Here is a 24853-nt window from a genome sequence, read left to right on the forward strand (position 1 = left end):
ACAAGTTAAAACAACCCTCACAAACATGGGCAAAAATCCATTTTGTCACTTTTTTGCCACAATGAGATAAAATGTTTCTGTTTGTCCAATGAGGTAATTGGGATGTGTTTTAAAACATCAGAATTATTATTATAATTGACAGGAAGGCTGATCATTCATGTTTTTAAGCATTGTCCTATCTATTCTATACTGTAATAGAAGGAGGAGGAAGAGGCTTAAGGCGCATTTCTGAGAGTTGTAGTCTGTCTAGTCACCACTCCTTACTGGTGCAATCTATAAATGGTAGGCCACCATCATGTGTGATATAGAATGATAGTGATGTATTCTGGGAATATGCATGGCTCTATATATATATATATATATATATATATATGTTAAGCTTTTATATTTCAAGGTATGCCTGAGGTAACCATGCACAGGCAGCATGACAGATCATTGCAAGTGTGCTGCGCATACCATGAGACAGAAGAGAATGGGACAATGAAAGGTGGTACCAAAGAAACGGGACTTGGAGAAAAGGCAGTGGTTGACCATAATCAAAAGCTGTGGAAAGGTTGACGAGGAAAGGAAAGGATACTAGAGCCAAAGTCAAAAAGGATGTTGCTGATGACTTTCACCAAGATAGTTTTGGTGGACAGAAACAAGATCCCATTAACCAATCCTTATTGATGCTTGTGAATGGCCATGGATTGAAAAGTTTCATTTTTCCAATTACCTCTTCAGTTCCCCAACAAAACAGATCCAACACATGTTTCAGCTGTACTTTCTATAGGTCAGAAATGGGTCATATTCTAGTTTCTGTAATTCTGAGTGACTTTCATTTGTTTCATTATGTTGACTCTAATATTATTGTGGTCCTGTTACCCAGGTGTTCCCCCCACGGAGGCCTGACACTGTAGCAGGATCACTACTAAAAACTAAATCAATTATCCCTAGTTTCCTCACTAACATGCTGTGTTACAAAATGATGTCTACAATTCTTCCAGCTGTCTTTCCATCAATAACTAGATGGCTCACCACTGGATCACTGAATGCCTGAGAAATTAAAATCTACTTAAATGAAAATGCCCCATTTAGACAGTTTTGCCCATAGTGCCTCGTCATATTGGGCATGCCAATGTTCAATAACTTGGAAATACATTATTAAAGTCTTATTTTAACTCCATCAGAAAATAATCAAATTTTAAAAAGACTTGCATTTATTTAAAGTTTGTTTATGACATTTCAGCTTCTACCTTAATCCTATGTGTTTGTCCCTATCTTTATTTCGCTTTCTGTAAAATTATAAAAAGTGAATGATAAAACCTGCTTGTTACTTCCGGGTTTGCTGTCTGTGAGAATTCTTCAATGTGATTGGCTGCTTGATGACATCAATTTTGCTGGACGCCAGAGATCACCTATAGATTGTACCAGAATGAAATTAACGTCAGGAAAGGTGAAATCCACCCCAGAGAACCCACTAAAAGTTTGTGGGCAGCTTTCTTCGAGGTCAGCAGTAAGCACCGTCACTTCACATCCAATAATAAATGTAATTATTAGAATTAATTCAAAATTCCACTCGATCGCCATGGCGAGTCAGAACTGTGTAGTCAACAGGTGTAGTGGGGTTAGATGGCGGGGTTAATTGGATCAATATGTGCAGACATAATTCAGTCCTCATTTTAAAGTTATATATTCTGTCCTTATTTTTATATACTTTGATTTGATATTATTTATAATTGTAGAAAAACCTACAGCAATTTGGAAAGCTGAGTTGGTTGGAACATAAGGAGATTCTCTGTAGTGCAGGTTGAGGAGCTGAAAGGTGTGGCACTATAACAAATGGCAGCTGAATAAGTTTACTTTAGCACATCCCATTATGAATGTGGACATGGAATTTAGAATGGAAAAGTTGACACACAAGTGTGATTAAAAACATGACAAGAGGAAGTAAGGTTTTCTGGACAAGTACGCATGCGTAAAATAAAGACAGGAAACGATTAGAAAGAGGGAGGCGACTCGTGGGCAGAATTTCCGCTCTTGGCAGAATCGGCAATCCGGGCGCAAATTGCGCAAGTTTTCCAAAGTGAAGTTACGGTTTAAGTTCCTGCTCAAACTCCTTTGCATAATCACAAACGTAAAATCTTCCATGAACCTGTGCAATCGGGCAGCGTTTTAACACATTACTGTTTATTTTTTTCCCCTTGCTTTAAAAAAAGACTTGATATATTTAAGAGTAGTGCAATTTTATTAACACAGCTGAAAATGGGGTTATCACAAAAAATAAGCATTTTTACGAAGAGTGCTTAATCCACCACCTGATTTTAAATAACTGAAAATAATTTAAAAAATCTATACAGAACCATTTACTAGTTTCATTGGTGTACAGTAGTCAGTTTCTTAGTAAATTAAATATTGAATATTTAAAAACTTTTAAAAGGTGCCAATTAGTGCCCTTTGTGCCTAAAAAGCGTAATTTTAAGAGCCTCCTTGAAGGGCCGCAGACGGGCACATTTCGCAGAAACTCAGCATGGTGATTAATTTGATCTGGGGACGTGGCCAGTTTTGTGGGCAGGGCCAGCTTCCAGCGCAATCTTCTTTAAACCAGTGCAAAAGATCGCAGAAACTTGATTTGCGCTGGACGTAACTTGCGCTTGAAATTCCTTGATCTTTTGCGCTGGTTGGGCCGAATAGTGCAACCTAGCAGTAACTCTACCCCTAGAAGTACATGTTAGCCAACTCAAACTGGAAAGGCGGCTGGCTGTTGCAACACATTATTCTGTACCCCTCCAAGAGAACTGTGTGGGCAGAGAAACTAAACACACGGAGAACTGCACTTTAGTCACAGGGCAACAAAGCTCATTTCATGAGTGAGTTCCAAATTACAATAAACGTTTCTTATCCAGTAAGCTCAGTTTATTGTGATGTTTTAGCCACTAGGTTTCCAAGGACTAAAGAAAAGTCAGCCACTGAATGAAGTAGAACAGCTGCTTAGAGCCTGGCCTGCTGAGTATTTCCAGCATTTTCTGTAATTATTTGCTTAGAAAACATGTATTGCTGCAATGGATTGCCAACCGTAACCCAAACAAAGGTTATATCACTACTTTTAGCTCACCGTGGCACTGAATCCTAGATATTCACTCGTACGGAAGATTTTTAAAACGTGATATGAACAGTTGCAGAGGCTCACCTAACCTTCACAGCTGGGAATTTTGGCACCTGACCTACCCTACTAATGGATGGATCAGCACTGCGAAATATTTAAGGTTTGAATATGGAATTTTGAGTTTTGCCAGATCATTTTTGCAGCCAGATTTACCTAGGCTGATCACAGCCGGTTTCTGCACAAGTCACAAAACATTTTAAAATAAACAAGGAGGAAGATTTAAAATAAATAAATGCAAATGAACGAGGAGGAAGATTTAAAAAAAGCAATAAATAAATATAAATAAACGAGGAGGAAGATTTAAAATAAATAAATAAATGAACGAGGAGGAAGGTTTTAAAAAGCAATAAATAAATGAAGGAGGAAGATTTTTAAAAAAGCAATAAATAAATATAAACAAACGAGGAGGAAGATTTAAAAAAATAAATACATGTAACTAAACAAGGATAGAGCAAACTGGAATAACAACAGAAAATGCTGGAAAAACTCAGCAGGCCAGGCAACATCCGTGGAGAGAAAATAGAGTCAATGTTTCGGGTCAAACCCTTTGTCAAGCCTGCAAAAGCACAGGAAATGAAATAGATTAAAAGGCCAGGCTGGGAGAGAACAAGAGAACTGAAGAGACATTAAGGGGTATTCAAAACGAGACGAGATGGTGATAGGACTAGTGGAGACAAAAGACGGTTCTAGATTAGGTGTGAAATGCGCTGGCAGAATGGGAGACAGCTGCCATGTGGGAGAGAAAAAAAAAGGGGGGATAAGGGCCAAAACAAAGGTGCAGATAAAAAAAAGTAAAAATGTAATAGGGGGCCGAGGTTATGATCTGAAATTGTTGAACTCGATAAGAAGGCTGTAAAATGCCTAATCGGAAGATGAGGTGCTGTTCCTCGAGCTTACGCTGAGTTTCCGTGAGCAAACTGGGCTGTTCGACGCTATGCTGCTGTGAGCAGGTGATCTCAATGTGAGGCGACCCGGGGCAATTCTCAAACATGCCCCAAAGCCCCGGGATGTCTGTTGAAGCTGCTCCCGGACTAGGGAGGGGGGCGGGGAAGAGGCTAAGATTAGGACCCCGAACCCCAGCCGCTGCCGCCTCCTCCCCCCATCACACAAACAACCCAACCCAACCACGTTGTCAGGCACCGGGCAACCATCTCCTCTCTGTCTATCTCCCCGCTCCCGGGTTCGCACCTACCGCGGTTCCCAGCCCCTCTGTCCCGGGCCCAGCCGCTCCGACTGCCCGAGTTTGCGGTATCCTAGCAACAGGCTCCACGCGCAGGCGCCTTGGGCAATCAGCGGCACGCACGCATGCGCAGTGAGAGCTGGAGCCACCTGTCGGCACAGGGACAACCTGGGCCGGTGGCGAGACCACACCTGTGACCCATGAGAAAGACTTGCGTTTGGACAGCGCCTTTCACGCCCAACGGACGTCCCAAACCGCTTTACAGCCACTGAAGTACTTTTTTTTTAAAAAGTGTAGTCACTGTTTTAAATGTGGGAAATGCGGCAGCCAATGTGCGCACTGCAAGCTCCCCCAACCAGCAATGTAATAATGACCAGATAAATCTATTTTAAATGATGGTGATTGAGGGATAAATATTGGCCAGGATACAGGGAAAACTAAATTAAAAACAGAAAATGCTGGAAATATTCAGCAGGTCAAGCAACAGCTGTGGAGAGCGCAACTGCGTTAACGGCTCAGGCCTTTCGCCAGAACTGGAAAAAGTTAGAGTTGTTAGATTTTAAGCAAGTGCAGGGGCAGGGAAAGTGGGGAGGGGAGGAAAGAACAAAAGGGAAGGTCTGTGAAAGGCAGGAGTGATTAAATGACAAAAGGTATGATGGTACAAAACAAAAGGAGATGGTAATAGGACAAGCAAAGAAACAGAAGATGAGTCCCGAAGGGGTGTAGATAGGAATGGCAGAATCATCAACAGCTGCCATATGAAAAAATGGGGGCAGAGGTTATGGTCTGAAATTGTGGAACTCGATGTTGAGTACAGAAAGCTATAAAGTGCCCAATCGAAAGATGAGGTGTTGTTCCTTGAGCTTATGTTGAGCTTCGTTGGAACAGTTCTTCACACACGCCAGCTGTCTGTCCAATCGGTCACGGTCGTATGTTTTTGCTGTATAACTAGTGTGTTACATTCCGTCCTAAACTCCGATTAGACACATAGAAGATAGGAGCAGGAGTAGCCCAGTCGGCCCCTTGAGCCTGCTCCGCCATTCAATTAGATCATGACTGATCGTCCAAATTCAGTACCCTGTTCCTGCCTTCTCTCCATATCCCTTGATCCCTTTAGCCTTAAGAAATAAATATATTTAATGAATTGGCCTCCACTGCCTTCTGTGGGAGAGAATTCCACAGGTTCACCACTCTCTAGGTGAAGAAATTCCTCCTCATCTCTGTCCTAAATGGCTTACCCTTTATCCTTAGACTGTGACCCCTGGTTCTGGACTCCCCAACCATCGGGAACATCCTTCCAGCATCTAGTCCTGTTAGAATTTTATAAGTTTCGATGAGATCCCCTCTCATTCTTCTAAACTCCAGCGAGTACAAGCCCAATCGACCCAATATCTCCTCATACGTCATTCCTGCCATCCCAGGTATCAGCCTGGTGAATCTTCGCTGCACTGCTCCCATGGCAAGAACATCCTTCCTCAGATAAGGCGACCAAAACTGCGCACAATACTCCAGATATGGTCTCGCCAAGGCCCTGTACAACTGCAGCAAGACATCCTTGTTCCTATACTCAAACCCTCTCACTACGAAGGCCAACATACCATTTGCCTTCTTAACCGCCTGCTGCACCTGCATGCTTACTTTCAGCGACTGGTGCACAAGGACGCCCTGGTCTCGTTGCACTTCCCCTTCTCCCAATCTATTGTCATTCAGATAATAATCTGCCTTCTTGTTTTTGACACCAAAGTGGATAACCTCGCATTTATCCACGTTATATTGCATCTGCCATGCTTCTGCCCAATCACCCAACCTGTCCAGATCATACTGGAGTTTATCGGTATCCTCCTCACAGCACACACGCCCACCCAGCTTTGTGTCATCTGCAAACTTGGAGATATTACATCTAGTTCCCTCATCCAGATCATTAATATATATTGTGAATAGCTGCGGTCCAAGGACCGATCCCTGCGGTACCCCACTAGTCACTGCCCGCCACTCGGAAAAAGAGCCGGTTATTCCAACTCTTTGCTTTCCGTCTGCCAACCAGTTCTCTATCCAAGTCAATACCTTGCCCCCAATCCCATGTGCCTTAATTTTACATGCTAATCTCTTATGCGGGACCTTAGCAAAAGCCTTTTGAAAATCCAAATACACCACATCCACTGATTCTCCCTTATCTATTTTACCACTTACACCCTCAAAAAATTCCAGTAGGTTAGTCAAGCACGATTTACCTTTTGTAAATCCATGTTGACTTTGTCCAATCCGGTCACTTTTTTCCAAGTGCTCTGCTATTACATCCTTTATAATGGACTCTAGCATTTTCCCCACTACCGATGTCAGGCTTACCGGTCTGTAATTCCCCGTTTTCTCTCTACCACCCTTTTTGAACAGTGGGGTAACATTAGCTACCCGCCAATCCATGGGTACTGTTCCAGAGTCTATCGAATTTTGGAAGATGACCCGCAATGCATCTACTATTTCTAGGGCCACTTCCTTAAGTACCCTAGGATATAGATTATCAGGCCCTGGGGATTTGTCAGCCCTCAATCCCATCAATTTCCCTAACACCATTTCCCTACAAATACTGATTTCTATCAGTTCCTCCCTGTCATTAGACCCTATGTTCCCCGACATCTTTGGGAGGTTATTTGTGTCCTCCTTTGTGAAGACAGAACCAAAGTATGTATTTAATTGGTCAGCCATTTCTTTGTTCCCCATTATAAATTCCCCTGATTCTGACTGCAAGGGACCTATGCTTGACTTCACCAATCTTTTTCTCTTCACATATCTATAAAAGCTTTTACAGTCAGTTTTTATGTTCCCTGCAAGCTTACTCTCATTCTATTTTCCCCCTCTTAATTAATCCCTTTGTCCTCCTTTGTTGAATCCTAAACTGCTCCCAATCCTCAGGTTTACTGCTTTTTCTGGCCAATTTATATGTCCTCTCCTTGGATCTTATGCTATCCCTAATTTCCCTCGTTAGTCACCTTTTTTGTTTTATTTTTATGCCAAATTGGGATGAACAAATTCTGCAGTTCATCCATGCGATGTTTGAATGTTTGCCATTGCCCATCCACCGTCAACCCTTTGAGTGTCATTACCCAATCAATCCTACCCAACTCGCACCTCATACCATCGTAGTCCCCTTTATTTAAATTCACATAAAAATACAATATACCCACCATATTGGTTTGCACTTGATCCTGATTATTTGAAAGACCAGAGAGATACGTGAATCTCTACATTTCTCCATAGATGGAAGATTAAAGCATCCCCATCATGCGACTGTGGAGCTCCTAATCAGACCCTGGAGCACTGCCCTCAGAGGAAATTCGCAGGCAGCCTACAAGATATCCACGCTGTTACACCGGAAGTTTTGGCCTGGATATCTAACTTGGATATTGACATTTGATTTGCTTCTACCATACGAAAGAAGACAGATAGTGTAAGTATTAAAATGACCTCGCCTCTCTTTCTCCTAAGCTCCACATATGTTGATAACAAAACACTCACTAACTTCTCCTACTTTTCTTTCTCGGGCACTCAAATACATAGACCTTCCTCCTTTTCAACTACAGGTTCCACACCACCCTGACTTGGACTGACAACCCTTCATTGTTGCTGGGTCAAAATCCTGGCACTCCCTACCTAACAGCATTGTGGGAAATCCTTCACTACACAAAACGCAGTGGTTCAAGAAGGCAGCCCATCGCCTCCACCTTAGGGCAAGTAGGGCCTAGGCAGTGACACCCGCATCCTGAAAATGAATAAAATATTATTCTATAGAGGGTAGTGAAAATAGCAAAGGGAAAGTAATTTTTGATGACATTCAGTGAGACAATGGATAGGGCCAAGTAAACTTCCAAGGCCCTAGTTGCAGTATTTTAGCATCCAAATATCAAAGAAAGAAAAACAACTTGCATTTATATATTGCCTTTCACAACCTCAGAACGTCCAAAGCACAAAACTTAGAAACTATATGAACAATGAACTTCTGAGCTAATTTTTTGTTTGCTTACAGAAATGTGTCTATTAGACTGTTTAAGTTGGCAAACTCACTAATAGTGCATTTATGTTATAAATATTCCACTTCCCACAGCCCAAGATTTTCTATTCAGTAATTTGTCCTGGACCAGGAGCATTGAAACAGAAAATTTAGCCATCAATGCTTTAAGACAGGGACGTAAACACAGGACAACGGGAAAGGTGGTGGAGGGGTTACCTCACAGCATAAAAAGCTGTGGAAAGTTTGTGGGATGAGGCTGATGGGTGGGAACATGGTGGGGAGGGGTCGTGCCTGATGATGCAAAGGAACAACTGGCACTTTGAGTCCCATTCTGGGCCTCCCTCACAAGGGTGCTGTAACATGCTAACAAGGCTTCAAGGCTGCCTGTTCGAACATCACCGTCCTTTCATTTGTGTATATATGCTAGCTATGGGGAAAGAAACACAAAGATGAGAAAAATAATTCATTTATTTTTGACTAGCTAGAAAATCATAATGTGCTCATCACTGCCATATGACCAAATATCATATTTGATAGTTACATAAAATGACAGCACAGAAACAGGCCAGTCGGCCCAACTAGTCTATGCCAACATCTGTGTTCCACACAAGCCTCCTCCCACCCCTCTTCATCTAACCCCATCATGGTTAGTGCTCTGTAGCACAAGGGCTATTTATGTGTCCCAGGCTGCAATACATTAAGGGGGAGAAATTCGGTATCGCCCCGTTTGGGGCGCAATTATCGGCCTGGCGCAAAGTTTAGCGCCTAGTGCTAATTATCGCCTCAGACTGCAAACTTGGCTTCTATCGCCCCTGGAGGTGATTGGAGCGCTAAATCAGGCGCCACACACCTCTCAAGGCGCTAATGCCGAGGAGCGAGGCGCTACCTTAGAGCGCTGGCGAAGCTCAGGTGGTCAGTTAGCAATGGAACACACACTGGCGCCGGCCAGTTCTTAAAGGGGAGGGTCGATCTTGCTCTCCATCCACACCCTGCTCATTGCAGCCTTGAATCTCGGCCTGGAGAGACCTGTACATCAATTCTGCTGGAAGGAACAATTGAGGCGCCCAGGGAAAGAGCTCAGAGTGCAGCCCCCATAGTCTCTTCTAAATCGATGCAAGGAAGGTCAAATCAAAAAGAATCTGCAAAGTGCTGCTCAGTACCCAAAACTCCTTCACAGTGTTGAATCTCTCCAGAAGTCTCTCTCTCAGAATGCGTGGTGCAAACATGTCTCTGACAAAAGGCAGGAAGAGGCCGCCTTTAAATAGCGCTCCCCCAGCCCCTTCCCGACTGCAAAACGTTCCCCTCTACCTTTCGTTGCTAGTGGCAGGCGGAAAGGAAGGGGGCACCACTCAATATCCGGTCCGGGGCGCAGGAGATTGTGGCGGTAGTGTTTAGCGTCGCTGCAAAATGTCTGGTTAATTTCGTGAGCGGCGCAAACATTGCCGCGTCCGGGTGCTAGTTGCTTTGCGTCCCCTTAGGGCGCAAATGGGAGGCGCTAATCAACCAAATTTTTCCCCTAAGAGTCATGTAAATCAAAAGTGCTAAATCCTTCTGCAGATTTAGTATGGCTTAAGTTGAGTCTATACTAACAAACCATTTCAATAATGCTGCATATTAAAAACAATAGCTTTACATCAACTTACTGTTTGAAACTTATAAACATAGAAACATAGAAGATAGGAGCAGGAGTAGGCCATTCGGCCCCTCGAGCCTGCTCCGCCATTCAATGAGATCATGGCTGATCATCCAAACTCAGTACCCTGTCCCTGCCTTCTCCCCAGATCCCTTTAGCCTTAAGAAATATATCTAACTCCTTCTTGAGTATATTTAATGAATTGGCCTCCACTGCCTTCTGTGGTAGAGAATTCCACAGGTTCACCACTCTCTGGGTGAAGAAATTCTTCCTCATCTCTGTCCTAAAGGGCTTATCCCTTATCTTTAGACTGTGACCCCTGGTTCTGGACTCCCCCGCCATCGGAAACATCTTTACTGCATCTAGTCTGTCTAGTCCTGTTAGAATTTTATATGTTTCAATGAGATAATAAAATAATGAAGGTAAACTGTTTATTGAAAATCAATAATTTATTCTGTATATATTTGTGTTTTTCATTGAGAAATGGTTACTTCTTTGCAGAGAAGATTAAAAAAAAAGATTCCTAATGCAATAACTTGGGAACAGTGTTGACACAATTCAATACATTTACAAAAATTGTGCTATTAAAAAATCCTAAATTGAAATTAACTACACAGTATAAAATGAGAATATCACATCAAGGTTAAATATTGCTGATATCTCACCAGTGCCAATGGCCATTATAACTCATTAACAACTTTTGCAGTCTAACACTGAAACAACAGCTGCATGATTGTAACCCGGCCACTGCTGAATAGACTGGATGCAGCTCAATTCAATTCCTGCATAATCCTCAATAGCTCTCACCGATAAGCAAAGTCCATCACTCATTCCTGAGCCGGATATAGTCCACATATGAAGAACAGTTTTGTTAAAATGAACCTTTTTTGAAGTCTGACAACTTGGCCACTGTTTTGTCTTAGAATCATTTTCCAGTGTTAAATCACAGTTATTTTATGACACTGAGATTTTCTGCATTTTGCATGTTACCTTTTTTTACCCCCAACCAATTTCACTGGGAATGGCACAGCAGGGGAAAAAGTGGCATCTCACAGCAAGGATTTATCTTAGTTTTAGTGCACGTTTTTCAGTCTATATAGTTGAAATTAATGCCTCAAAACATGTTAAAGTGTTAGTCTGCAAGAACTCATTTCTCACTGAAATTAATGAGCAATTGTTAAAAAGTAAATTTACTTACAACATGGTAACTTCATCATGCAGTCAAACACTACAAAAATCAAACTGGTTATCTTGCATTCGTTGTTTTTCCCCACAGCAGGTCACATGTTTTCATCAGTGGAGAAAAATCATACAGTAGTCGAGCTTTGTATGATAGTTCTATTAAACAGCGGTTCACAATATAGAGAAAAAATGTTTTGTCTCTATTCCAGATGTAAAGTACAAAATACCTTGATATTAGAAAAGATTCCATTCATTGTGTGTGCTTGGTAGATAACACAAGATCTCACTGGATCAGAACGTCATGGAATGTAAAAGACAATGCCAAAAGCAAAGATCAAATCTTCCTCCTCAATCTTTATAGCGTTTTAGTGCTACCATACCATTTGAAGGGAAAAGGAAGTATGTTTGAAGAGTCACAAATGAGTTTTGAGTTGTGCTTTACTATCCTTAAATGTAGAACTTTGAAGACAAAAATAATTCCACTCCGCAGTGAAGTGATTCAGATTTTTAAATCTTGACAACATAGGATCTTCATTAGTATGCAAAGAAAGGAGCTGATGTCAATTAGCCATTTAATGTATACTAACTAATTTTAGCCTCAAAGTTCTTCATTTTACCCAGTTAGCCCAACTATCGTTAGTGTCTAACTGGGCAAAACAATTCACCAATAGACTTGAAATAAGTCTTATTACTCTCTTTGTACTGCAGTAACACTGTATGTTAGAATCATATAGTCACCCAACTAGTATTGTTGGCACAGTAGCAAAACCTCATGCACCTAAATTAACTGTTACTAACACTACAACTATATAACAAAACCAAAAATACATTACAATTAATACAACATTCTATTTACAAGTGGCAAACTTACACATTATGGTTGAGCAGAGTCCACTCTGAACCTAATGATAGAGATAACCATTATTGTTGACCGAACTGGTTTGAGTTCAGGGAGCTTTCTTAGGCAGCATGCTATTTGAGGTCCTCATTTTAATTTAAAATTGACTCACCTCACTATTACCAGTAGCATGGTTATTTCCTCTGAAGAATATTTTGTGGTAATTTCCTTTATGAAGATTTTATGGCTATTATCTTAGAGAAATTTAGAACTATTTCTGACACTAATAAAAAAGCAATATATGAGTAGCTTCTTGGAGCAAGTCAAAACAGCATCAGTTCCCTTATTCTGATTAGAAAGGTTTAGAAACTGGAACACAACATACTTTTAGTTTCACCATCTGTTATATTGGTTTGGTGCAGGATCCAATATATAAGTTACTTGCAGTAATTAGTTGTTTGGTTTTGTGAGAATCATAATCTAGAATTCAGATTTTGAAAGTGTAAGCTATCGGAAAGCATTATATATGGCTCTCTTCAAATGGTCACTAAACTTTCCACAATTCCAACTTGGCGATCTTAAATTCACCAATCATTTGCTTTTTGTACACAATCCTTTTTAAGATAACATTGTTAATGTGTTGTGAAATACGTACTTTCTGGACCCAGTGGATTTATAATACAGCATTAAACATGCTCAAAGTAGACCAAAAATAGCTACTTTGTCCCACAGACAGAATGTTAAAGGACATGCCTTTTGTTGGCTCAACCCAAAATAGGCTGGATTACAATCAGATTACATAACATTGACTCAGAAAATGATCTGCTACTTGCATGTAAATCGCTGCAATACAGACACACAACGAGTGGGAAGAACTGCTCGCAAGACACTCCCTTAGGAATGTGGATGAACAAGTTAGATTTCTTAATTTCCGGTAAGCAAATTACATCCAAAACCACTTCAGTGGAATACATGCAACATTTTAAACCACCGCTGCTCCTTTAATTGTAAACGATACATGCAATGTGATAGTTTATTATGTTTGCTCCAATTACGGTTCAGTTCAGGAGACCTCATTTTTTTGTTGAGTAACAGATAATGTTAAGGGGAAGCACCTGCAGCTCTAGAATGGAGATCAGACCTGGAAGAAGGGATCTAAAAACGGTCATCATTCCATAGCACGCATATCAGATAATTCAAGTTGGTGAAATATTGTCAAGTTATTTTATAAAAGGTAACTAACAGAACATTTTACAACTTGACTATTTAAATCTGGAACTTCATATATATCTGACAGAATAAATTTGACTGCTGTATTAGAAAGAAGCTATTCTGGTGTTGTTGCGAGAGCAAATTGGCAACATGACGATATTTCAATCACAAAATGTATGTTACATACAGTGCCCTTGTCTGTTACATCCATCACTCGTGACTTGGGTGAGAGTTTGGAAGTAGCCAGCTCTAGGATGAAATTGGATCAAGCACTTCAATTATTCTGAACAAAATTCAGTGCAGTCAATTCTAAAAGAAACCATATGTGCTGAGAGTTTGTTTTGTGTAAAAAAAAAATAGTTCTGATTCCCCCACCCCCACACATTTAACTGCAAGAGGCACTTGTAAATCTGTCCTCCTTTGGCTGGAAAGATGTGACCATCCTGGTCATAGATTGCTCCATGATCAGTCAACCCTACACTGCAATTCGCCAAAAAAAACAAACCCACAGTAGCTTGAACTGACCAGGTTAGATTAGTTTTGCTTTTCTTGGAGATGCAATGTTTGAACATACTGTATCTGAATTCCACTGTATACCCTGGTCAAGAATAAAATGAACTGCCGTCCCAAGAGTTATATGTAGGCAAACATTCAGGTGACTAGTAGCCCTAGAATCAAACCCCCAAATCCAATTGTGACGTCAGCACCTTGGACGTTAAGTTCAAATTTGCACCAATTTAAAAAAAAAAATCTGTCCACTTTACAAGGCACTCCTTACACCAGATTCTAATTAGAACTCAATTCAAATTCACCACCTGAGCACATACCAGTTGTACACCAAGTCTCCAATAAGAATGGTACTTAAAATCAATGCAAAGATGTAACCTCAAGCATTCAGTGTAACAAGTCATTTTGAACATCAAGATGCAGAAAAGCCAGTTGATAGCTTGCCAGCATCAATCTTCAACAATTGCTCCCATATGGTGATTATCACATCAAACTTCAAGGAATGCGAAAGAGTTTTAGCCAGAGCACTTTTTTTTTAGTACAGTAAGACTTTTTGGCTGCTGTTAAGGAATCTTGAACGCCGTTATGAAGGACAGTGGAATTGTTAAACAGGAAATATATTTCCATAAATTCTGGTAGGTTCTTCACTCACTGCAAGATAGGTGGCTCGCATACTGGGTGAGTACTAGAAGGGAGACAAAAAAAATCAGTAAGGAAACCTTTCAGTTCAACATTTTGATTAACAAATTCAAACTCAGAAAAATATACAGACAAAGAAATAGTACTGCAATCACACAAGCAATTTTTGGTAAGAGTCTACAGAGGAACAGTGACATAAGCAGTATAGAATAATAGCGAGCACGCTTTTGAATTCAGGGATCACAGAATGAAGTCACAAGACTGCTAAACAATCAAGATTATAAACCATTCTGGGTTGGTGGGTGGAACCCTTCACAAGCAAAAAGCATTTCACTAGTAAGGGTTGAAAGAGGGGCAAAAAAGAGCCATCTTTTTCTGCAACTATTGTATTACTGGTGAGCTGATTGTGGAATGGCACTGTTGGTTGGGTGCGGAGACACAATGAAAAGAAAATGAGGTAGGACAGAAGAAAAACAAATGTAATTGGGGCTCTAGGCTTAGCTCCAATGATATGATAAATAAATTAACTGCGTTCAGTATTGATTATTTAATCTCACTTTCACGCCATAAATGTCAGGTATATTAGATCATTTTGAAGCAAATTGGATGTTTGAGCTACCTTATTAATGTGTGCAAGTACAGGTTAGTTATTAATGGTTATGGAAATTAGAAGTGCATAAAAATAGTGGATTCTTTTATTATCCTGTACATTCAATGGTTCTTGATAGAGGTCTTCAGATTAAATTAGGAAATCATGCATTTTCATGTAGGAAATTAGCAGTTCTCCTTTAGTTTATAGTGTGAATACTCAATGCAGAATTGGTTTAATTGCTTAATTTAAAAATCTGTCAGCAAGAGATGATTGGTTTGCCCAAAAGAACATAAGCATGAATGGTTTTCAATTATGATGGGTGATTCTAGACTCAGTGAGCACAGCATCGTGGCATGAATAAACTGTAAAAAGAATCACTGGGGCAGTTAAGTGTAGATGGAGAGGGCCAAGTAGACTAATGAAAGTCTGGTGATTCAGTAGTTCAGAGGCTGATTTTCTACTTTTATACAGACTGGCAGTGGCACAAGCAACAACATTTTGTATTTATATAGCACCTTTAACCTAGTTAAAAAAAGTCCCAAGGCCCTTCACAGGAACGTTATAAAACAACATTTGACACCAAGCCACATAGAGATATTAGGGCAGATGAGCTTGGTCAAAGAGGTCGGTTTTAAGGAGCGTCTTCAAAGAGAAAAGAGAGGTAGAGAGGCAGAGAGGTTTAGGGAGGGAATTCCAGAGCTTAGGGCCTTGGCAGCTGAAGGCATGGCCATCGACGGTGGAGCAATTAAAATCGGGATGCTCAAGAGGCCAGAATTAGAGGAGCACAGATATCTCAGAGGGTTGTGGGGCTGGAGGGGATTACAGAGATAGGGAGAGGCGAGGCCATGGAGGGATTTGAAAACAAGCAGCAAAATGAGATAATATCAAGACTAGTCACAAAGAGAATTTTTTCAGACTGAGTTGGGACACCATGGAAAAAAGGAGCACTTCCCTATCAAGGATGTAAAAAAAAAAGTACACATTTTGTAGTGAAAGTGATGCTGGCTGAGAGTGAGAGAACAAATTAAACAAGTCACAAAGGAGCCTGATAAAGATGATTTAGGAATGGTGGCTGGAGCAAAAAACATGGAAAAAAAATAATTTTCTTGAGGTTGTTCACCACCTTGTAATCTCCTCCCATCACAAAATGGTCAACTGGAAAAACAGATTAATATACAACTGCTGCCAATGCTACCCCACTCCAGGTGGCAGATTACAGAATACAATTAGGTAAAATCCCAGTTGTTCCTTCCGACACCCCATCTAGGCAACTGCCTAGATTCCAACCAAGGCAACCCAAGGCAAGCAAGTTTGAGAAAAGACCTTGTGACCGTTGGAAGTATTGCAGATAACCAATGATGTATAAAAGTGTGCACTCTTCAATGGGGATATGTTTAAAACAGTCAAAAGGTTTGTTCAAAATATAAAATGGGACACAAGTAATTGTGCAAATATCAGTAAAGAGAAGCAACCTGTTCCAATTTTACATGCAATGCTATTTTAAGGTGTAATGTTGGTTCACTTTTTCAGTTGCAATTTTTTTCAAAACCAGTACTAGTGAATGCTTACTGTTAGGTACTATTTTGTGGGTTTTTTTTCCAAAATCTTTTCGGATTGTTTAAAATTAAATAAGGAGGATAAGGGGAACAGATAGGGTAGATACAGAGAAAATATTTCCGCTGGTTGGGGATTCTCGGACCAGGGGGCACAGTCTAAAAATTAAAGCCAGACCTTTCAGGAGTGAAATTAGGAAACACTTCTACACACAAAGGATGGGAGAAGTTTGGAACTCTCTTCCACAAACAGCAATTGATCAACTGTTAATTTTAAATTGGAGATTGATAGCTTTTTGTTAACTCAAAGTATTGAGATATGGACCAAAGGTGGGTATATGGAATTAGGTCGCAGATCGGCCATGATCTCACTGAATGGTGGAACAGGCTCGAGGGGCTCAATGGCCTACTCCTGTTCTATGTTCCTATATGATCTAGGCTATGAACTTCCACCTATATTCATAGTTAGCTAGTAGATTCCTTTAGAGCAAGTCAGCAGTTCTGGAACCTTTTTTTCCCCTGTCTCCAAAAGATGGGCATGTTGTTCCTGCCTAATGCTTTCTACAAAGCTTTCAACCAAGTTAAAAAAGAAAAGCTAATTGCAGAGCTGCATTTCTAATGGGAAGTTCTAAAAATGTTGAATACTTCTGGAAATGTATTCGAGTCACTTTTAGTTGAAGCAAAGATTATGTTGCACATTAATTACATTGTACATTAATGTTTATAATTGGCTGAACGTTAAGCTAGAGGTATGTAGATATTGCACAATACTTTGTGATTGTGAAACAGACTAAAAATTTCTGGAAATTTTTAAAAAAGGAACATAGCTCTCCCCTGGCATTGCTCAAAGGTAATCCAAGTTACAGGCCTGGGAATGGAATGGAGTAGTTCGCCAGAAAATGTGGCAAGGCCAAGGAGTCGAGCAGGGTGGCAGAGGGTTCGGGTGGACAAACAGGAAGGTGCAGCAAGACCACAGGCCCAAGTTAAAACAATGATGGCGCATGTTTGGTATCCTGTTACCTAGCAACTGAAAGCAATAAATTCTCGGGGCCTGAGGCAGGTGAAGCATTCCCGAAGCCAAGGCCAGGCCACGTTTGACAGGGTGATTTCTGTACGACATGTAACACGTGTGCACTATTATTGTTTATTATGTACTACAAACGCTCTCTCCCCGTTCCTGTTTCCTGCCTTTACTTCACCCTTCCAACATTTGCAGTTTGTTTTTTTTAACATCTTGTATACAGTTACATTATATTTTCTGTCAACCTTACATCAGATAGTTTCAAAAGTTCATGCTTTGCTGTCTTTTCTTGTTGTGATGCAACAAAAATTAATTTACCTTCAAATATTCACTGCTGCTAATGGGAGCAGGATTGACAAAGCAAACCCTGGCAGGTTGCTTGAAAGAACAATCTTGCTATTATAAAAAAAAGTCCTGGTGGTGCTCATTGGAACAAGAAGGGGAGCAGGCTTTAAGCTGCTTTCTGGGAGTTGTAGCGCATAGATTACTTGCACAGAGCGACATTGGTATATTTTGGGATGAGTTGCCTGCTATGTGGTTGAGCCTCTTCAATCAGTTGATAGACTAAAGGGTTTGGAAGCTTCACGAAGACAAGACCCAAGCTTCTCAAGAGAGGAAGAAACGTTGGGCCGGATATTCCGATCCCTACGGGTGTGTATGCGCTGTGTACCCACCCGCAGACATTGGAAATGCCGGTTTCAGGCATGCACTGCGCATGCGCCGGAAACCGGCATTTCCGATCTGTCAAGAAAGCTCTTGACAGATCTTCCGGCTGCCCGGGAGAAGGGCCTCTGCGGGCAGATAGTTCCGCTTTTTGGAGACCCTCCGCCCGCAGAAAACCCTAACAATTCTTGCGCCTGGTAAAAGCAGGCGTAAGACCTGCTTTTACCAGGATAAGATTTTTTTTAAATTTTAAAAATAATTTCCACTGATTTATCATTTAAAAATACTTTTTTAAAAAAGGTAAGTTTATTTTTAGCCCTGTAAAAAAACTTTAATTATTTTTTGAAAAATTTAAAGTTTTGTTTAAAATAGTTAATTTATTGTACTTTCAAGTCATTTAAAAAATACGTATTTTTAAAATGTATTTAAAGTTTTACTATGTTTTGGGGTGATCTCCATTCATATATTTGACAGCTCTTCCTGTCAAATGTATGAAGGGAGATTCCCTTCTCTGATTGGCTCCCCATGGACCACGTGATCCCAGGGACGCTGCGAACTACCTGCGCCTCTGGGATACGTGGGCCCTGCGCACCGGCAGTTTGGAGAGGCCCAGCACCGGAATTGTGCGCCTCCCGGGAGCCCTCAGGTAAGGGTGCAGATTTTTCCAGATCGCAGTCCTCCGCCAGCGGGAGGCCTGCGATCGGAATATCTGGACCAATATATTTTGAACATCTAGCATGGATACAGTTGATATGGTGATCAGCGCTGCCGTTGCAGTTTCTTAATAAAATTCTTCGTTAAGGAACCGTAGTGGGTGCCAATTCTACTGAAGCGGCCACGTAAATTCAAGACTGATCAATAGTACAATAGTCGTGGGACTTGAAATACTAAATTTTACTTAGGAACCTAAAATGTAGTGTTATGTTCTGAAATAGTGCTCTCGGAGGTCTGCGAAGGGAAATCCTAATACAGTAGGATGTTCTGCTCGTGTCCCCTCTATTACAGAAATGCTCAACTCAGAACAGTACACTTCTGGTTTTGAAAACAATTGACCAAAAAAATGTTAAGATTACCTACCTTGCAGGGCCTCTGATTTATAGCAACCCTCATATTTCATAGTAATTTGACCAATCTTGGTTCAGGAGAATCGGATGTTTTTTCTCTTAAAATAACTGGGACCTGCCCCACACAATCCTTTATTCTGGTGCTGAATAAAGGCCCAGAACCTGCATAATTCAGTTCTTTTTGATCTACACTAACTTATAAACAACGTCTTTGAATCTCAATGCACAAGGGCCTAGCACAAATGGAGAAGGAAAGAAAGTAAGAAGGAAAGCACGAAAAAGAAACAAAGGAAAATAAATTGCATTTATATAGTACTCAAAGTGCTTCACAGCCAATGAAGTACTTTTGAAGTGTAGCCACTGCTGTAATATAGGAAACATGGCAGAGAATTTGCACACAGCAAGTTTCCACAAACAGTAATTAAATAAATGACCAGATGATCTTTTTAGTGAGGTTGGTTGAGGGATAAATATTGGCCATGACACCAGGAGAGCTCCCCTGTTCTTTTAATAATGCCGTGGGATCTTTTATATCCACAAGAGGGCATATGTGGCCTCAGTTTAATGTCCCATCCGGACAGCAGCACCTCTGACAATGCAGCACTCCATCAGTGCTGCATTGTAGGATCAACTGAGATTACGGGCTCAGGTTTCTGGAGTGGTGCTTGCAGAGGCAAGAGTGCTCTCATTGAGCCAAGGCTGACACTTAAAAGTAGATTTTGCATCTAAAACAGTGTCCAAAACAGGTGATTTTACTAGTTAAAAAATGGTCGTATTCTGGAGTTACAGCAAGAGTCATTGGCCCTCACTGAGCTTGCACGCAAGGAATTAACTAGGAGAGAAATAGAACAGACAACTAAAAGTCAGAAACACACTTATCTCTCCTAAAACTAGTGAAAAAACAGCAGGACTTGACTGCAAGGCTGGGAGAAACTTGGGAAAAGGAGGAGAATTAACTGTTGCACAATCTTTACACAACATCCGCAGATAAGGTAACGTCAAAACAAGACATGATTCCTAGAACCAAAACAAGATTGGAGAAGTTCCTATGGTGTATGAGGGGTGTCTGAATAAGGAATTACAATTAAAACTTTTAATGATTCAAAGCCATATATAAAAGTTTGCATGCTGAATCCAAACCTTTTGCTTCTCCCTACTAAATAGCCTAGAAAACAATGAATCCAACAAGTAACTAAATGGAGCAAAAACAGCACGGAACATTGGTTTAAAGAATATCAAATGGCAACTGGATGGAAATGAAACAAAATGTGATACAACATACTCAAATTCACAAATGTTGAAAACTTACTGTTTTAAATCACTCATATTTCAGCTCCAAAACTCAGTCAAAAAAAAAGATGAAATATTGGTTTTACAACCCAGTATTAGTAAAACACAGCCAATATCAGAATGCAGCTTTAATTTGAGTGCAGGGAGTATTCCTCATTCTTAAGGGGGAAGATCACTTCAAAGCATCTTTAACTTACCGTTAAGAAAATTCTGTTGTTGGAACCAAAATCTTGTTCCAATTATAAAAACACATTTCTCAAATATACAAGGAGGAGTCTGGCACAGAAAAGAATGACTGGGAAACACTGTATAAGCAACTGCACAACAAGTTCACTGTATGGAACAAATCTATAGCTGACAATGATGTTGCCCGAATTCAGGGACACAATGGAGAACTGGATTCAAATCCACACTTGTAATATTTTCCCCTCCTCCCTGGGATTCAAAAAGGTATTTGACAAACTCGAGGCTGTTGTGACTTTATTGCAATGGGACCTGGGCAGATTCTCAGCCTGGTGGACCCTACCAAAATGTAATTGCGCACCCTAATCTAGTCTATAACCTTTATATTGGTGTTCAGAAAGTACTCATAAGGGCTTTAAAAATGCATTTTCTCTCTCCAATGTGCATTATTTGCCAAAAGAGAGGAAGTCTAGCAATCAACCAGTTTCCAGACCTGCGGCTATGTTGTTCTACAGCTAGCCATTAAGGGAAATGCATGCCACAAAGTGCACGCATTCCAATTTATCCTTCTTTCATCAGTGGCAGCACCTCGTTTTCATTTGCACCTTCCCTAGCTAAGAACAAGAACTCACCCACAGACTGACATTGTGTTATAGAAGCATACAGCACAGAAGGAGGTCTGTGCAGGCTCTCCGAAAGAGCTACCAGTTCGTCCCACTTCATATATCTGGACTGCTCTAGAACTACCCATTAGTGTGGTCATGTGTGAAGGTTGGCCATTCACTTCTTTTCAACACCTCTTCTATCTCTCCTCCTCGCAACCCCCCAACCACCCCACCCAAAGATTAGAATGCTGAAAAATTACCTTAACAAGACTGGGTAACACAAGCTGGATCGGTGAAACTGGCCAACACATTTTACTTGTGATTAGGAAGCAGTTTAGCAATACAAACATTTAGATTAATTTATCGTAGCCTTTTTGAGCAAGCCTTGAAATTAAACTGAAACCCTGCAAAGTTATTGGCTCGATAAATGAAAGCAGCACCAAAGACAACTGGTCACGATACAGCAACACAACAGTGCCATTTACTGGCAGAAACACTGTACTTCATGGATAAGGATTCCTTTGTTGTTGTAACATTTGTGATTAACTTTCACTTTGAAATTTTTAATTTTTTTGCTGTGGAGTGTGTTGCTTTGCAAATCTACAAAGACAAACAAATTTAATTAAATGTACTGTCAAGCATTTAACATGTGGTCCAATTTTATATTTGAAGGTTAATTCAAAAGTAAAATGTGTCGTTACAAGAAATACTAATTTAATTGTCATTCATGCGATTGTGTTTTTTTGAAGCAGAAACCTTTATACAGATTGGTAGATCTGCTTTGCCATAAAATATATTTAAAAATTGCATGTCGCTTTCTCTACCCATGTGTCTATTTCTCTCTCCTGTCAATGAGGATCAACATATGTATAAAAGGAACGTCACCATTATTTTTGCCAGAAATGTCTAATGTTTACCACGTCTTGCCATTATAAGCACTGCCATAATTGTATAGTGATGAAGCTGCAAGACAGCAAATACAAGAAATGCAGAAGTATCTCTCAAGAAAACTGAGAGGTATTTTTCCCTCTCCTTACTCCTATCTTGAAGGCAGCAATTTACCTGGGGTTATGGCTCCATGAGGCTTCTGGCACCTCGTCCAAGTGACCTATCTTTATGCTTGAGCCTGTACAGCGCGCATCAGTGGGCTATTCAACCATCACAGACAAGTCTGGTAATAACTACATATGTACACTTTCAAGAAGAGAAACTAGGAAACATAGCCCGCTAGTCAAGGATGCCGAGATCAATTATAGTATATCCCCCCACCCCCATAGTTACCCTTGTAGAGACTGACTGATTAGTAACCAAATCTGGGAATTTTGAGATCAGTATTATTCAGAATACACTATATAATGTATTTACCCTACTTGAATTAGAGGGCTTAGAGAGGGGCAGAGTCCCTTTAGGTCATTATCTTTCAAATCTACCTGGAAATACATCGATGGTTACTTTCATTACTGAAATTATGTACTGTACAAAAATTTGTATATTGCTGCAAGGTATCAGCTTGCTGGATATTATGCCAAAGAATACAATCAGCCCACAGGAGCCTGTTATCTGGACCAAGGAGGGAAAAGAGCAAGAGAAAGGAAATGACAAAGAGCATCATAAAAATTACATTGCCTCAGATGCCCAACATACCGAAGGTGGGGGTGAATTTCTTCCAATCAGCGGAACATTTTCATAGCGAGGATTCCCGCCGAATAACACAGTGTTATTCCTGTGGGGGAGAATGGAAATTAATAGTGGTTCCCGCCAATTTGCACAACAAACTTATAATAGTAAGAGTCACACTTTCAGGGAGGCTTGGTGCCTGGAATAACCCCTCTTTCCCTGAACGGTTAACAGCAGTGTTACATGTATATCGTATCTGCTGCAATGCACACAAGCCAGGTGGAAAACGTAACAGTACAAACTTCAGTGATTATAGTTTTCATGAGGCTACTTAATTCTTTTCAGATGTTTAATTTTTTATTTCCAGTATAAGATCAGTGACACAGTCTCACAGCAGCACTGCATTTGTTTATAATGATCAGATACGTCAGATCTCTTGTTTTGTTGGAGTAAGATCCGTTTAATTGAACAATCCATTCCACCGCATAAGCATCTGAAAACAACTTTTGCTTCAGTGGACAGCAATTTTGATTTGGGTTGACAGCTGTTTTCTGTCCAGGTCAGTCTTTTTGTATATTGTGCTAGGCAATAGCTTTGAAATAAACTTGATAGTAAAATAGCAACTTGTATGCTTTCTAACATAACTTAAGGTTCTGATAATCTGCTCATTTATGACAGAACACTGCACCTTGTAGCAATAGCACAAAGTCTGAAGGTGTATTTAAACCAGGTAAGAGAACTGGAGCTTAGGATAAGCGATGCAGCCAGATTTTGTTCTGTCACTGTACTTACATATACTCAGGTGCAGGTGCTGTGGTGGCTGGTTGAGTGGCGGTTGCGTTTGTCGGTGGCTGGAGGCTGGTCTGACTGCCCAAACTACCGTTGAAACTACAGAAACTGTGTAGCTGTCCTCGGGTCGGGTTATGGGCTGCTATGCGACGAGCCTGAGGATTAAAAGGATCTGCCTCATCCATGTCATCATAATCCCGATCTCTGAAACACAGAAGAGCTCATTTAGGAGAGTAGCAGTTAGACAGGGAAATGCCAAGCCTGTGCAGTCTTGGGTCATCCCAAAACACATTACCACAGCTGTTCGGCCTTTTAATTTTTTTTACATGGGTCAGACAAGATGGATTTGGATTGATGTAAATATTTTACCAACAAGAGGTCATTTTGCATCTTAATTTTCATTCCTTGCATGAAATGAATTAAAATTCAGGCACTCTTGTCACTTGCACCCTAATTTCTCCTTATGTGGCTCAGTGTCAAATTCTTTGTCTTCTAATACTCCTGTGAAGCGCCTTGGGATGCTTTGCTACGTTAAAGGCGCTATATAAATACAAGCTGTAGTTGTTGCTCCTTCTTAATGTAATACCATGGGAAAGTTTCAACAGATTTTCTTAACTCACAAAACTACGCATATTACATGTATTATAAATAAACAGCAGTATGGATGATTGGAGACTGACCAAAATCCACTCGATATTTAGTTCAGGGGATGGGGTGGAGATATTTATCAGGCAAGGTTGACTGCAATCTGCTCATGATTTAATTTTTGCTTACCCAGTCTACCTCAGACTGCTCACCATGATCTTACATAAAACCTTAACAAGAGCTCAGTTAAAAGTATTGCGTGCAGTATTGGGTTCCACATTATATGGAAGGATATTGAGGTTTTAGAGGAAGTGCAGTGCAGGTTCACTAGGATGCTGAAAAAATACAAATATGAAGAATGAATTGAAAAGTTGGATTTTTTTCCCCCAATAGAAAACAAATTATGCGGTGATATGATAGAAGCGTTTAAAATGGGGATGGGTCAGGGTGGATAGAAGCAGACCGTTTCCAGTAGTTCAGGGGTCAGGGACGAGGGCTATAATCACAAGATTAAATGTAAGAGACTTAGAACAGAAAGTAAGCAAATCT

The 24853-nt window shown here is 40.5% G+C and overlaps 2 protein-coding genes and 1 long non-coding RNA gene across 4 annotated transcripts in view; 1 reads left to right on the plus strand and 2 right to left on the minus strand.

Moving 5' to 3' along the window:
* Positions 1 to 4445, minus strand: part of dnai2b (dynein, axonemal, intermediate chain 2b) — an 86034-nt gene extending 81589 nt beyond the window's left edge. Inside the window, exons 1-2 of one of the 2 annotated variants that reach the window (XM_085963607.1) lie at positions 4338 to 4445; positions 1317 to 1397 (exon numbers count right to left, since the gene is read on the minus strand). The gene's annotated coding sequence lies outside the window, so the exon portion shown is untranslated. Of the gene's footprint in view, positions 1 to 1305; positions 1398 to 4337 lie in introns of both variants that reach the window. The other variant, XM_085963606.1, reaches the window with a different exon arrangement.
* The window catches only part of LOC147102796 (uncharacterized), a 45998-nt gene continuing 25524 nt past the window's right edge, over positions 4380 to 24853 (plus strand). The window contains exons 1-2 of the long non-coding RNA XR_015073113.1: positions 4380 to 4598; positions 7581 to 7770. This is a non-coding gene — a long non-coding RNA (uncharacterized LOC147102796). The remainder of the gene's footprint in view (positions 4599 to 7580; positions 7771 to 24853) is intronic.
* Positions 10395 to 24853, minus strand: part of ttyh2 (tweety family member 2) — a 150534-nt gene continuing 136075 nt past the window's right edge. Inside the window, exons 12-14 of the mRNA XM_085963608.1 lie at positions 23723 to 23923; positions 22958 to 23036; positions 10395 to 14388 (exon numbers count right to left, since the gene is read on the minus strand). Of these exons, the coding sequence (XP_085819734.1) occupies positions 14308 to 14388; positions 22958 to 23036; positions 23723 to 23923 (361 nt within the window). The 3' untranslated portion in view covers positions 10395 to 14307. The remainder of the gene's footprint in view (positions 14389 to 22957; positions 23037 to 23722; positions 23924 to 24853) is intronic.

This window comes from Somniosus microcephalus, chromosome 21 (assembly GCF_052327205.1).
Source record: "Somniosus microcephalus isolate GS21.2 chromosome 21, FLI_Smic_1.0, whole genome shotgun sequence".
NCBI classification, from domain to species: Eukaryota; Metazoa; Chordata; class Chondrichthyes; order Squaliformes; family Somniosidae; genus Somniosus; species Somniosus microcephalus.